A 15,916-nucleotide genomic window follows, 5' to 3' on the forward strand; every position below is an offset into this window, starting at 1 on the left:
GACCTTCTTGGCAACAGTGCTACCCTCGGTGCCACTGTGCAGCCCCTCCAGACATGTTTCATTTAACTTTTAAGATCTAAACCTGGAATTCTATAATTCCTGAAAAATATTCTGACTGCTTAGGGCCCGACAGACACTCTGGTCCGACCGTCGATCTCTGGCTAAAAATATGATTGTTGCACTACGAGCTGAGCATACGCAGGTAAAACAACTTTAAAAGACAAATTAAAAAAAAAAAAAAAAAAAAAAAAAAAAAAAAAAAAATCACACAAAAACAAGACTGGTAAAAAAATAATAATAAATGAACATACAGTTACCGTGACACTGAAGAAGCATGGCCCTCTATACTAGGGCAGATCTGCTAAAAATATTGATAGTATTACTACGCATTACATTCTCCACGCTGCAGCCCCATAACGTTTGTTGCGCCAAGGTTAAACTAAAGGTTGAGTAGAGCCAGCTTCACGATCCCATGCAGGAAAAGGGCTTTCAGACAGAATACGGTCTCATATTGACCATCTCATACTTGGAGGTGATGAAGACTCTTAAGTGAACTTCCTGCTTTGTTAAATTGTGCTTTTGCTCCTGTTCTGTTAGCATCCATCCCCCTGGGACAGTCTCTGGTGACATCTATTATACGTTTCCGTGTCATTGATATATCCCATCCCTAATTTGAAATAAATTACAGCAATAAATAAATGCTTTCTCTAAAAAGCAGCAAAAACATCCATCTTTGTTTTAAATCAAACGACATCAGAAAAGTGCTGGAAAAAAAACAAAAACATTTATTACTCCTGCAGGTAATTTACATCAACGTGGCGCAGATTACAATAGAAAATAGTGTCGTACAAGACGTCCAAATATTATTTCTTCATTTATAGATACAAGGAAACGGTTCGATCTGAAGGAAAATGTGCATCCCGCAACCAAAACATCTCCCAGACAGAGGAGGATCATGGATGTTCTGTCCTTACGCAGCACCTTGCAGAGGAAGAATCGCTCTTTGGACACATCTAAAACGCTGTCTTTGCACTGTTAAAAACCTCCTTTGAAAGCCTTTTACTGCTAGACTTTTAGATATAAAACCAGGTTATGTAGTGAGAAACATGCAGACCTCCTGCCTCTTCTTATGACTGTAAGGTTTAGTAACTTAAAAAGTTAAATTACCATCTTTTATATTAATAATTTGAGTGGAGATTGCACATAACTCTCTGAGGGGCGTCTCCTTTATGCGATAGTGTTCAAGTCGTCTCTTTGTCTGGGGTTCAACTGCAGAATGAACTGGGATATGTATACACCTTTGATAAGAGATGCAAACTCTAAGGTCAGTTTATTTATAGGAATAATAATAAAAAATTAAATCCATCCAAAATCTGTCCACGTCAAGGCATATGAGGCTGATTACATGTTTCCAGTGCAACGAAAGATGTCACTAAACCAGATGTCCAAAATGAGGAGAAGGAGCCAGACATGTTGGAGAACAGATGTCTCCAACAACACGTATTTCATACACGGAGTCTCTGACGCTTTGCTTCGGCTCAGACGACTGGCATGAAAGCTCTAAGCCTGGCCAGCAGCCAGAGCCAAACACACTCCCCGTTGTGCTCCACCTCCATTTTGCCGTGCGGCGGCCTTTATTTGAGAGAGGAGGAGAAGACGGTCGCGCTGACTGGGGGGTTTAGACGGAGAAGGGAACCGACCCGGCTCCTCTCCGGGCGGACCGTGGACTCCGGCTCGGGGCCGTCGGTGAGGAATGAGGGAACGTGGCGGCGGAGGCCTCTCTCAGCAGGAGCAGTTCCCGCAGCCCTTCACGCTGTTCAGGATCTCCTCCTGCAGCTTCTTCCTCTCCTCCTCCTTCTGGGAAAGCCGCTCGGCCGCCGGCTCCGCCGAGCTCCTGCCGCCGCTCAGGATTTTGCTGTTCTGGGCGTTCCACAGATCGGCGTATAAGCTGCCGGGGGTGGCGAGGAGGGCGTGGTGGCTGCCTCGCTCTGCCACTTTGCCCTGGAAGCACAACAGAGGAGACGGTCACACGTTGAAACAAAACGGGGGAGACGGAGTAAGCGCTGCTTCGTGACCACGCAGCGAAGACTCTAGGACGCCTCCCCAACAACTGTTGCCTTCCTCTTGCAAAAAAAAAAAAAACACAAAGTCGCGGACCGAACGACAAACACTTTTCCTCCTACGCAGCCACACACACAAATGAGGGCATCCCCTTCCCCCACCTCGGCTGAGCGTGCAGAGGTGTTGGCACAGTCTTTAGCGCGCCCAGGACGAGCGTGCGAGTGTACCCTGCTCGTTATTTTAATGAGCACCCCAGGCAGTCCTCTGCTGGTGACACTAGCAAACACTGTGGCGACATCACACGCAGACGTGCCTCCTCGTCACAGCCCTCTGATCCCCGCCATCTGACTCCGGGAACATGGAACGAGACGAGCTCGGCTCGCCGCGCGGTTCAAAGAAGTCTCCTCTCATTTTATCCTCCCGCTCGAGCACCGGCGGGAAAAATGTCAGCTCACCCGCGCCGCTTCTAATATTAACTCTTACTTTCTAGATAATAACCGACTTCACTCCTCGTCTCTTTTGTGTTTTTTTTTTTTTTTTACAGCCTCGCGCCGCGCGGCTTTGCTTTCCGCTTGCTCGGACGCAGAGAAGCGATTTTCGCTTCTGCCACGGTTTTAGAACAACGGTGGCTTGTCAGAGAAGTCATCTTGCGGAGCCGTGTATAGCCCTGAACGAGGCCCCTCCAGTGTCTGGGAAGCCGGCCCATACATTATTAGACACGGAGACAAACAACACGAGCCATCTGACCAACACAGCCATTCCACTCCGTCTGCTTTAATGAGCCCTTATGGAGAAAATAATACATTCTCCTCTGCCGACACTCGTCCTGTTGTTGTTGAAGTTAATGAGAAAAGTCAAGCAAAGCAGGTTTTTATCACGTACGTCGAGGAAAAAGGTAACGGGGGAAATAAATGAGTGCCAAACCCGGCGCGGCGGGCTATAGTCTCATTGCTGGCAGACGCGGTGCATTGAAGGTTATGCAGAGTGCAGGTCATTGTCCTTCCCTTCAATGCAAATGTATCTAATTGGACTGGCAATTAACACCCGAGGATGTTTGGGCTCAGGAAGTCGGCGGCGATGTGATTTGCTCCTCCATCACACCGATGTGCGGGCTGTAAATGTAAATGAGTGACGGTGGTAAAGAGGAGCGCTCACCTGATCCAGCACCAAGATCTCATCTGCATCTACGATGGTGGAGAGCCGGTGGGCGATGAACAGCGACGTCCGGTCCTTCACCATCTCCTTCATTGAACTCAGGATGTTCTGGAAGGCCAAGAAAACTAGCGTTACTGTTAAGGCACCAACAGGGCCATGCAAAAGTATTCACATTAGCCTCGGAAGTACAAACCTCAATCTATTTTATTGTAATTTCACACAAAAGAGAACAATTGTGGAGAAGAGGGAAAAGGATCCACCATTTCAAAGTTTAACCCAACATAAATCTGGAAAAAAGTGCTGAAATCAAAGGTTTTTTGAGGTATCAACCAACTTCTCCCATCAACTAGCTTCTCTGTCCCTGCTGAAGACAGACATCCTCACAGCGGGAAACCGCCTCCACCGCTGCAGATGAGACTTCTTATGCCTTAGCCAGAAGAGCAGAATGGCTGTAAGTAATAGCTGTCCCACCTGAGCAGCGGATCTCTGCAGCTCCCCCAGAGACACTCTCTTCAGGAATCCAGAATCTTTATTATCATCATAATATGTTAGCATAATGACATTTTTGATGAGAAAGACACAACCAGACATAATCTCTCCAAACCAGTTTTCCCCGCTGAAATCAGTCGATTGCACTGACCAACAACACTTCCTGAGAGGCTTAAAGCGCACAAATAGTCCTCAGCATCTAATAAGACTGATGTTTGAGTCAGAAAGTCAGACAGCAGTCCCTCTACAGACGACCCAGATTCCTGCGCTGTAACGGTAGGTCTGCAGCTGAGCTATGCTCGTGTGTTTTGAAATAAAATAAATGAATAAATAAAACAAGAACTGAACGTTGAACTTTGCCGTTTTTGTTTTCTTGGGTAAACGTGCTTGAAACCTCTCCACGGCCTGACCTATGTGGTGAGCGGATTGGTCTTCACGATGCTGTTTAGTTACACGCGTTCTTCAGCAGACCTCTGAGACCTTCACTGATGGGTATTCCAAAAAAAAAAAAAAGTTAAAAAACAAAACAACTGGACTTTTTTTCCCCCAAAGTTTGAAGACGTTTCGCTTCCCATCCAGAAAGCTTTCTCAATTCAAATGTCTGGTGTGGTGTGGAGTTCCAAGCTTTATATTATGGCCCAAAAAGGCCTTGTTTTGGCTTAGATACCATGCAAATTAACCTGAAACTGGTCCACCCCTTTGTAATTAGGAGTCGTCAGGGTCATCGTTGGTCTGTCTTACAGGGGAGATGTTGTGATCACCTGCATGGAGGTGAGGATTGAGGTGAAAAGTGGAAGGAATCAAACCTATTGCTGCGTTGTAAGTTTGTGAAAGTTGAAATCCGAGTCCTCCTTTGTTGAAAGTTGTTTTTTCTCTCTTAACATAAATAGCTTCCTTCACCCACCTTTCATTTTTCACTGATGGGTGGTTTTAATGCTGGAGCTTAAATTACACACAGCAGGCTCTAAATACACTAGTTTCTCAACAATATTGGCTGCACTGGGTTATATTTAGGGGGATTCAGAGTAAAAGGTTGTAAAAATAATAAAATAAAGGAAAGCATGCATCCTTTCCCCTCCACCCCATACAAGACAAAGTGAAAAGTTTTTAAAACCATGAAGCATTTCTACAGAATCATCCGTTGTTGGTCTAGCACCTGAAATGCTGCTAAAACACGTTAAAGTTTCTGCAGCAATGCGACAAAATGTGAAAAAAGTTTTGCGTGGTGTGAACACTGCCGCGGGGCACCGTGTAGCATCCTGAGCCATACGCGCGCATCCCATAATCCAAAAGGAACACGGCTCGCAATAACGGCGGTGGGGAAAAAGTGAATGAATGACAGAATATATATGAAACACATTCCCACACACATTGATTTGAGTCAATACAATGTTGCTCAGCAACGTCGCTCTTCATATGCTTTTCCTTCCACTGTGTGCATATGATAATTTAAAAAAAAACAACACACATTTGTGATGAGAGGCAACAATAAAAAAAAAAAAAAGAAAAGAAAAACTCAAATAAAAACAGCTTCTGCTGCCCAACTCCTGTTTTTTTTTTTTTTTTTTTTCTGGATAAGTTCAGAAAGATTGTGCTGAACTTTCTCATTAGATGTAACATTTACAAAGACTGTGTGGTTTAAGCTGCGCTGGAGATTAAGTGGGAGAAACAGAGGCAGGTGGCGGGGGGAGGAGAGCATGGGGGGGTGCTGTGTGTGTGTGTGTGTGTGTGTGTGTGTGTGTGTGTGTGTGTCACAGCAGGTATGTGACGCAGGAGGGAGCTGAATTATTGTGTACCTACAGCAGGTGACTGAGTGGGTGTTTGTTCTGCTAAATGTGTGTGTGCAGAAATGATGAGGTGGCAGCCCTGAGCTGCCATTATGCGTGCCACTGTCTGTCTGTCTGCCTGTCTGTCTGCATCGGCAGCAGGACCGACCTCTTCGGTGATGGAGTCCAGGGACGATGTCGCCTCGTCGTACAGGAGGATGGGCGGGTTCTTGAGGACGGCGCGGGCGATGGCGACGCGCTGCTTCTCCCCGCCTGAAACACAGAGGAGACGTTATTGAGAAAGAGAGAGAGAGAGAGAGAAAAAAAAAATAGAGTTGAAGAGCAGCAAGGTTTGACATATGCAAAGTGACAACAGGTCGCCGTTTGGCTCTTCTCATCACCGTTAGCACAAACCGAGGAGCCATTACTCACACAACACTAATGCTGCAGGCTTTGAATCTGGTTAAAAAGAAAAAGAAATAAGAAAAAAAAAGACTGAATTCCTTTTAATTGTGAGGAAAAAGTCGGCAGGGCTCAAAGATTTCTCCCACTGTGTCTGACTCTGCCTTTATTACATGCGAGCGGCGTGTGGCCCCTTGAAAGCGAGCGGCTTTTAGCGAATGTAAACATCGCTTGGCGGTGGAGAGCGCCCAGACTCGCCGCCGGCCCCTTCCTGATCCCCCCGCCGCCGCCGCCGCTCACTGGCAGCTGTCACATATCGCAGCGGTGAAATTAATGAGAACTTAGTCATGTCTCGATTTTGTCCCTTCTCTCTCTCTCTCTCTCCGCATGCAGAAATGTGTGCTGCTGGTAATTGTGCGTTGAAGACAGGAACGGCTCACCAGTCTTATTTACGAGGGGCTCAATGAGTGACGCTAAGAACCCGATTCCACACGGGGTCACGTTGATCGAATTAGAACCACGTACAGGCAGAGCGCCATTAAACACACTTCTGGCTTGAAACGACGGCGCAGCGAGCGATTAAAACAAAACTTTAAAGCCTTTTCCTTACAGGAGTTATTTTGACAAGCGAGACACCTCTCCATCAGAGGTGTAACGTTTCTAAGCAAACGCTCAAAGCGACGGCGCTGCCATTTCATCAGAAAGTGCTAATTCATTTTAGATGCAGATTTTTTTTTTTTTATTAATTAAATTCTAATCAAGCAGGTGCAGCTCACTAAAAATTGGTCCTGAATCTGGTGCCAGTTACCAGTGATTCATGCCAACTAGATTAACGCAGCTAATTGCAGAAAGCTTCATTTTTCCTGAAAAGCGATTCACTTGTCTCATGTGTACCTGCATAACTTTTGTAAGCGACGGAGGAAACTAATGAAACTGAAGAGAAATGATTTTGTCGCTTACGCCGTTTCTGTCAGTTTCAGTTAAATTCAACTCTTTTAAACCAATATGACTTGAATTTAAGAACTCCAAGAGTTATGTAAAACCAAACAAGCCTTTCATATTGATAATAACCTAACAATTTAGGTTCAATCTAACTCTACCACCATCACAGTGGGGTTTTAAGCTCTAACATAGCTTGGTTTCCCAGCTAGGTTAACTTCTTTGCCTTTTGCAGAAGACGCAGAGGCTTCATTACAGAGACTGGACACAAGTTTAGAATATCGAATATTAAAACCAGTGTCTTAAAAGCCAAGCGAGGCTAAAAATATAAGCTCCAACCATAAAGGAGCCGTCAGTGGACAGATTAACAAATATTCTGCTCTGAATTCATTTAACAAACAATAAACAGGGAAAGGCTGGATGTTCGTCAGTCGTTTCGCTCCGACAGGGTTGGTTGTTGTGCCGTCTCATGGGCCGTGTGGATTTTTTTTTTTAGGGTTTTCCACACGGTTTTAATGTTCGAACTACAAACTTTTGCCAACACTGAAACTTAAGTCCATTTTAGCTGTTAAAAAAAAGACAAATTCAACAGAGTTGAGCAAATGTACGACTTTATAAAGACCCTGCAGAGTTTAATCTTGCACAGATTTGCTTTAATAGTATGGACAGATTTATGAGTTACAATACATTTTTGGAAACAAAAATTTCAATTTTGTTTTAATTGATGAAAACTAAATAGAATAAAATGTATTTGCCTTTTCTATTTTACTAGCTGAAGCCTAAGCCAAACATGCCATGTTTTATTAAAAGTAGATCGTTTTTTTAAATACAAAAAAGGATCAATATATCATTCTAGACCTGAAACATAAAAGGGTTTTATCTTAAAACTATTTTAATGTTATTCTTCAATAAAGTCATCACTCTTTATTGTACTTTCTATTCTCTGTAATAAGAACTGGCTATGGTTCACTTTTTCTTCCAAAAAACACTTTCTTTGATTTGGCTGCACTTAGTTATGAATGCTTTTTAGTAAACATCACTGGATGTTTGCGATTCTGTTTACTGTGAAATTGAAGTGAAAGAAAAACAAAAAAAACACAGGGAAAAAAACTGATTTGTAGCCAACAATTATTGCATTATTTGAAAGCGAGTTACATTTGTTCATGTGTTCAAACTTTGCATATCAGCAATATAATTAAACTCTTGGATATTTCAGAGTGGCACCTACACCCAAAACTGATTTAAATTACGCTGATTGGGTTGCAAAAGCTCACGGAGAGCTCCGTCACAAAAGAGGCAACTGTGAGGAAAATGTGAGTGGACTGCAACAGATTTTGTCATTACAGTGTTTGACAGTAACACTGCCACTGAAATCATGCAAAATTTAGCTTTCAAAGAAAAGAACACCATGACAGCTGTGAAACATGGAGGAGGCTCCGTTTATTTTGGAGCACCTTTGCCGCATCTGACAAGAGACCTCAGTCACACATGATGGGCTCTTTTGGATTCTCTTCATCTGTTTGGCCTGGAAGTCCATTTAACTTTTCATGAAATTACTTTTTTACGAAATGTTTGATAATATATATGCCCAAATACTTTGAGTAAAGTAACCTTTATTTATGTAGCACCTTTCACGTGATAAAACCACAAAGTGCTTCACAATAAAAACACAAAATAAAAATATAAAAAGACAAAACAGCATTATTGCAACATCATAGCATAAAACTAGTTAAAAACTAGTTAAAACAAGTGGGTCTTCACCTGCTTCTTAAAAGAATGAACAGTCAGGACGGCATAAAGGCAAAGCATTTCACAGTCTGAGGGCCACAGCTTTAAAAAAAAAAAACGATCCTCTCTGGTCTTGAAACTAGTTTGTGGAACCATTAACAGCCTTTGGCTGGACGATCTCAATCTAAGGGAAGGGGAATATGGTTGTAAAAGGTCTGTAATATAAGCTGGTGCTTGGCCACTCAGGGCTCTAAAAGTAAAGTCTAAAATTTTAAAATGAACCGGTAGCCAATGTAAAGAGATTAAAACTGTCTTTTTCTTGTGTTGGTTAAAAGTCTTGCAGCAGCAGACGGCCGTAGAAAGGATTCCTGGATCAATGTGTGCTTCTGTGATTTTCCTGGACTGCAGAGATAAAGGTCTAACAAAATTACTATTTTGCCATACATTTCAGCATTAACACCTATTTTCTTCTGCTTATACCTACATGCAGTCATGCGAGTAATACTTTTCAACTCTTGAATTTCTACAGCCTCGTGGCAAATGTATAAACACAACTAATTTAAAAAGTTATCTTAGTTCTTCATTTGCTCAGGGAAAAAAAAAAAAAAAAAACAGCAGACATCTGTGAAAGTTCATGAACGTGTGAACCTTAGCTTTCAGAGATGGGGGAACAGCTCGAGTGTTTCAGGTTGTTGTCTTCCTGGATGACCTCGTCTCCCTGGAGATTCAGCCCACAGACAGATGTCCTAACATTGTTCCTCGGTATTTGTAATATAATGAGAAGCTGATTTGTTTTGTTTTTAGTAGCGAGGGAAGGTCCTTGGGGAGCACAGGATGGCAGGTTTATATAAGTACCGGGGTTTGCTAATTTTAACTTTAATTAACAATAGTAACATCTTTTTATGAGAAAACCTTGCCGAACTGCATTATTGTGTGTTCAAATGACTTTGTTGAGCCAGCAAAGCTATGTTTTTGCCAACAATTCAAGTGTTTTTCATTCTTTACACTGATGTGGACAAAAACTGTAATTTCTGCTGCGGTTTCCTTTCTCTTCATGTCACACGACCCGATCTATGCTGCAATATCACTCACTGTCTCGGGAGAACTTTATGTTTTAAAGTGCTTAACATAAAGCCCCAAGTTTCTAAAGAAGGAAAACAACCTTTTCTGTTGGTTTTAGTTAGTTTGCACACATCAACTAGAGCTGCACTGAAATATGTCATCAGGCGGATTATCAACAAGTCGTATCAAAACAGATAGTAGACATGCTAGCTTTGGCCAAGCCAACGGCATGAAAAGGTTAGCAGGAGCAAGACATGCTTTTTATAACTCTGGCGTATATTTTCAATCGGATACATGTTTAGTAAGGGTGCTCCGATTGATCGGTCACTGATCGTTATCGGCCGATAAAGGCTTTAAATGGTTTGATCGGCGGTCTCCATAAAGGCCGATCAGATGGGCCGATGAGACGCACTAACTTGACTCTCCCAGATAGATTTGCTCCGCATATCCATCTGTAAACCTTCCGTTGAAGTAATTTTGGGAAGGGGCGAAAATACTGGTTAGCTGATTGGCCTATGTTGGTGATAGACGGGCCAAATGAACCAATCAGATTAACGAAGCATATGACGTAGGCTACTAACAGAGCGACGACGAAAACCACCACAAGCCAGGCTACTCTTGCTGCTGCAGGTAAAGGCTCGTTAGCTCAGCAAATAAGCAACATGTCGGCAAAGAATATTTGCCGTTTGCTCTTCTTTCAGTGAAGAAATACTCTGTAATTCCGATAAAACTTGCTCGATAGCCACGCTAACGCTAGCGCAACGAGAAGCGCAACATTTTTGTTAAGACTATTAAAATTGAATATATGACATGATAAATAGAAGGCTTCAGATAGACCCAGTGATCGGTGACCGGTATCAACCAATACTGCTTTCAGCAATCGGTGATCAGCCCCAAAAATCCTGATCGGAGCACCCTTAATGTTTAGGTATAAATAATTAGGTTTTATAGTTGCGTTGTTAAACAGAGTTAACCAGAGTTGCTCTGCAGAGACCCCAGTTGAGACAAAATATCGTCCACGGTTCAGAAAAACAGCTACTGGTGGTTCAAAGTGTAACAATGATGAAATCGGTGTTATTTAAAGGCAATTTAAGAGCCATTGATTTTAGTAATTTATATGGCAATCACTTTAAAGCAGTAACAGGCAGGAATATCAGCAAATACCTAAAGTTGGGTTACTCAGACAGTTTTGTGGGATTCCTGATCACAACATTACTCCTATCCTTTCTTATCAAACAAAATAAATAAACTGCTTGAGCTGTTTATATGTATGGGGGGTTGCCTGGCAAAGAAATAGGCACTTTACAATTTAACTAACATATACATAGCAAATGCAGAGGCACATAAATGCCATGTAGGGTTGCATTAAGCATATTAAAAGGCCCCTAGCTACAGTAAGGAATGTCATTTTCTTTTTCATAAATAAATAAAAACTAAATTTTTAATACTTCAAATAAAAATACCTTATTTTTCAACAAACAAACAAAATATGTAACTGTTTTTGACTTCTAATTGCATTGCTGTGAAGAAGATGTTTTTCCCACCCCATAAAATTGTTGATTTTAATCAAAACTGACTATTCGAAACGTTACGGTATTTGTCTGTCTGCCCGTTTTTGGGTAATATTTCGCTTCCTTTATCAATAGAACACAAGCTTTTAGCAGCCAGTTAACATGATGACAGCTGAGCTTTTACATTCTTTGGTTAAAAATGCAACCAGGGGAGTGAGACAAAACGCACAGCTCTGGTTTGAATCTGGGAAACCGCGTTGAATGAATAGACATAAATGTGCAGCAGACCTGACAGCTTGAGGCCCCGCTCTCCAACCTGGGTGTCATAGCCATGGGGCATCCTGAGGATAGCGTCATGTAGGCCTGCTAAACGTGCCACTTGGTACACCTCCTCCGCTGTAGCGTTTATGTTGCCGTACTGCAGGTTGTAGAAGATGGTGTTGTGGAAGAGAACGGCATCCTGATGACAATAAAGCCAGGGAGCAAAATGAGGCTTCTGAGAGTATTTTCATGGCAGCAGTGAGAGAAACAAAGCATGGCGGATCCAAACAATAGGATTGGGGGGTGAAGGAAGAGGAGCAGAGCAAATGACAGAAATATGTTCATGCGCCATCTGTTCAGATCATCTCGGAGCTCGCTAAAGCGAAAATCATCATTGTTAACAATTACTCTGACATTACTCTATGCTAATCATTGTATACAATTCCCCAAAGGTTTTATTTGTATATTTACCATGTATGGACAATGATATTAACAGGGTTCCTACAAATTTTCTAAGTAATACTTTAGACTTTTCAAGAGCCAAATTGTGAAGGATTTCTCGCTTGATTACCAAATAATTGTACCAAGTTTGGTTTTATTATTTATATATTTTACAGATCATGAAATAACCCCATGCAGAGGTTGTCTATAAATACAGCAGCATGGTATGGACAATGGTTTATTACCAGTTTTTAAAAAAATTAAAGGAGGTAAATTAAATATAAATCAACGTAAGAGGCATTTTAAAATTTGCAAATTCAGACTTAAATAACAGGAAAAAAAATATAAATATTTTCTCCATACTTATAATAAAAAATGGTAAATAAACATAATTTAATGGTAAAAAAAGAAAATCTCTGTTATATATTATAACAACTAGTCATGGCTGTGGTGCAGTTGTACATGTGTTTCACTGCTGGGTGTTTGTCAGACCTGAGGTACGACTCCCAAAGCCTTCCTCAAGCTGTCCAGGCTGACTTCTCGGATATTCTGCCCCGCGATGTAGATGTTACCCTGCTGGGGCTCATAGAAGCGGAACAGCAGCCGCACAATGGTGCTCTTCCTGCATACAGAGGGGGAAAAAAATCTGTGTTGTTGCCTTGTCTGTAAGATGCAGACAGCCTCACAGTCTACTGATAATGCTTTCTCTCTTGGAAGAGTGCTGACATTAGAGATGCACCAATCAATCAACCCGACATCAAAAAAACTCCTTCTTTCCCCTAAATTGAGTCTGGTAGATCATCAGCAGGTTAAATGTATATTTTTGTCTCCCTATTTATTAATTAACGTGTTCTATAAATGCAACATTAGTCAGGTAAGCATTAGGGGACATACAGAGCTCAGTATCTGAAACGTGGATGACCAAAAACAACACAAAGGTCCGTCTCACGTTTGCCAGAAATCATCTTTAAGATCACCAAGATGAAGTGAAAACATTCTGCGGACTGAAGAGACAGAAGGGGAACGTTTTGGGAAAGTTTAAATTCTTTTACACCACAACATTTCAGAAAAATAACATTACACCCAGTGCCAAACGTGGTGGAGGGCGTATGACGGTCTGGGCCTGTTTTGCTGCTTCAGGAACTGGGCGACACGCAGAAAAAGCTCGATTGCAAGCGTACTCGGATTATACAGCAGGACAATGATCCAAAGCGAGGCTGCGAGTCCCTTTTCTAAAAACCTTGGCTAAAAAACACAAAAGTACAACAATTTAAGCCTTCTTTTTGGATAGTGTGAAGTTCTTTTTTTTTTTTAAAAAAAAAAGATGTTTCAGCCTACTTCATCATATCAGGTTTTAGTCAAGGGATTCATTTTCATGTAAAAGCCTGAGAATAGCCAACCGTGGGTGTGGGTAGTGAAACTGAACCCAGAGCACTTATTGCAATTAATTCATGATTTAACCAGGGGAGTACTTGTTTCTGCTCATAAGACCAGGTGGTTTCGGACAGCTTTTTTTTTCGTTAATTAATGAAATCATCATATGAAAACTGTATTTTGTATTTTCTGTGTCTCCATGAAATCGTCGTTTGACAATCTGAAACATTTAATTGTGACAAATTCAGGTTAACGCAATTCCATATTCTTTTGTTTGATTCAATAATACAACCCCAATCAAAAAAAAAAAAAAACTGCAGCAAATCTTTTCCTCTTTTATGCCTTTTTATCCTTAGAAAAACAAAACAAAAGCTAGAATATGTTGAAGGAGGAGCCTGATTGGTGCATCTGTAATTGACATTCAATTCACTTTTCAAAAACAGAACCTACCCTGAGCCGCTGCCACCAACTATAGCCACCTTCTTCCCAGCGGGCACTTCAAAGGACACCCCTTTTAAGACTTTCTGGCCCTCTAGGTATTCAAAATAGATGTCCTCAAAGCGGATCGTGGCGTCCTGTGGTGTGACGATTAACGGCGGGGCGAGATTCCTCTCCTACGGATAACCATCCGAGGGGTTATCAGACAAAGGAAAAGAAAATACGGGAGAAAAAAGGAGAAGCATGAGTCAAGGCCTGGAATGATGCAACAGCTTCTTCTAAAAGACGGAGAATGCAGAGACATTCATCGCATTTGTAAGCAGTTATTACAAAAAGCCCTCATCTTCACTCTGCCCTTCATTTTGAATGCTTCAAGGATCAATATTAAATTTTAGCTTCGTACTGAGCTCAGAGATGTGGCCAAGGTCAGCGCTGAATAAAACCGGGCCGGTTGCTGGAGAGTGAAAGTGGCTTGTGCAAAACCTACAAGAAACATTATCACCCACAATCTGCCTCAGTCAATTCATGTAAATAACCCAGAGAGCATTAGGATACACAAATTATTCCACACTCCCCAACATGGAGGGGGGGAAAAAAAGCCACAATTATTATTACTATTATTCTGTTTTTGGTTTGTGAGGCGCAGTTTCAAGTGAAACGGGTAGTTTTAAATAATTTTACATCTGCATAATGGGACAACGTGTTCCACATAAAAAAATAAAAAAAAACACCGAATTCATACAATGCTGGCCTGCAGGGCTGCATCGTTCCACAAGGAATCACAATGGAGGGGGAATATTACAGATGAGTGGAAAAATAACTGGACAGATTCATGTCTAGCACTGTAATTACAGGCTGGAGATGGGAATGGCCTTCTTATTGTCGGGCGGCAGACACACATTTGCACTTAAGTGCACTCATATGACGCAGGATGGGCTGTCATGTTGTGCTAAATAAAAAAAAAATAAAAAAAGGAGAAATGCAGCAACATGTTCCAGCAAAATAAAACTGATAGCTACAGGGAAGAAATACAATACTCTGCGTGCATATTTATTGGCACCCCTGGTAAGGATGTGTGAAGAGCCTTGAAATTAATTCAGCTTTCATTGCAATAAAATAATGCAACACTAAATATTTTGGAAAACAAAAACACTAGCTTTAGTCTGAGTGCAATTATTCAGTGCAGAAATTTTATTCAAAATTGCTGGTGGAATGATTATTGGTCCCACTGCTGACTATCCTTCGCACAGAAACCAAGTAATCTCCAAAATAATTTCACAAGGCTGAAGCACACAGGGGGACCTTTGACCATTTCTCTTAGATCAATTATTCTAAGGCTTTCTGCACCATCTTTAAAAGAGGTGCCCAACCTTTAAGCTTATCATAGTTTATTTTTTAGAATGCTACAACTTCAATAAGCATCAGAAGACGGATGGATCTACAAACTATTACTAATCGAGTGGTCCAGCCACACACCAGCAACACGTTAATTTATTTCTATATGCATTTCTTTTCACAAGGAAGGCTGGTCAGATCTCCTAGTTTCACCTCTACCCCCGGAAGATAAGAATGCGATTGTGATGAGCCACTAAAGACTCTGGGAAGGAAAAAATGGGGGTTGGGGTGCAATTTGTAACAAAAACAGTAATCAAACAAAGGCAAAAACAAAGCCTAAAAAAAGATGCCACCTACTTCCCTGCTGCAGATTACTGACATTTTGCTCTCCCAGAAACAAATACTCAACAAGCTCTCAAATTTAAAGTCCACTTAGTTTAAAAGAATGACTAACTACAAAACTTTAAGAAGTTCACTTTAAGAAGCCACTAAGGGGGGGACATCAGATGACATTTCTTTTCTACATAAAAATGTGTTTTAAAGTTCCTGCTAGTTTTGACAAGTAAAAAGTCCAGTTTAATGAAGAAGATGGGTTAGTATCAGCTTCCTGATGCCACCGCTGCAGCCAGTAAGGTCAGGCGCTCCACGCGGTAAAGGTGAGGGTGCATCCGGCCACATCAAGCATGTTTCCCTACAATCCATCGTTTTTTTTTTTTAACACATGTGGACAGATTATCTAAGTCGAGCACTTCTGAAAATCCTTTCGGGATCAAATCTTTTAGGGCTTGCTCTCTGTGTAGCTGTTGTGCAGAAAAATCAGCCTGTCTAGGAGGCTTTTGTGTTTTCCTTTGCTTTTAGATTTCAAGCCAAACTCTAAGCTCGCTTTCCACTGTGCACACATTCCTCCTTTCAGCTCTCCTTTATTCGGATGAAAATGTAGCAACACAAAAGGGA

The 15,916-nt window shown here is 41.7% G+C and overlaps 1 protein-coding gene and 1 long non-coding RNA gene across 2 annotated transcripts in view; one reads left to right on the plus strand and one right to left on the minus strand.

Moving 5' to 3' along the window:
• LOC118560712 overlaps positions 1-15,916 on the plus strand; it is a 54,888-nt gene that overhangs the window by 21,418 nt on the left and 17,554 nt on the right. The gene's annotated exons all lie outside the window — the stretch shown is intronic.
• abcb7 (ATP-binding cassette, sub-family B (MDR/TAP), member 7) overlaps positions 763-15,916 on the minus strand; it is a 40,892-nt gene continuing 25,738 nt past the window's right edge. The window contains exons 11-16 of the mRNA XM_012855406.3: positions 13,640-13,803; positions 12,308-12,437; positions 11,402-11,573; positions 5,641-5,744; positions 3,217-3,324; positions 763-2,001 (exon numbers count right to left, since the gene is read on the minus strand). Coding sequence (XP_012710860.2) covers positions 1,783-2,001; positions 3,217-3,324; positions 5,641-5,744; positions 11,402-11,573; positions 12,308-12,437; positions 13,640-13,803 — 897 coding nt within the window. The 3' untranslated portion in view covers positions 763-1,782. The remainder of the gene's footprint in view (positions 2,002-3,216; positions 3,325-5,640; positions 5,745-11,401; positions 11,574-12,307; positions 12,438-13,639; positions 13,804-15,916) is intronic.

The sequence above is a fragment of the Fundulus heteroclitus genome, unplaced genomic scaffold (assembly GCF_011125445.2).
Source record: "Fundulus heteroclitus isolate FHET01 unplaced genomic scaffold, MU-UCD_Fhet_4.1 scaffold_468, whole genome shotgun sequence".
NCBI classification, from domain to species: Eukaryota; Metazoa; Chordata; class Actinopteri; order Cyprinodontiformes; family Fundulidae; genus Fundulus; species Fundulus heteroclitus.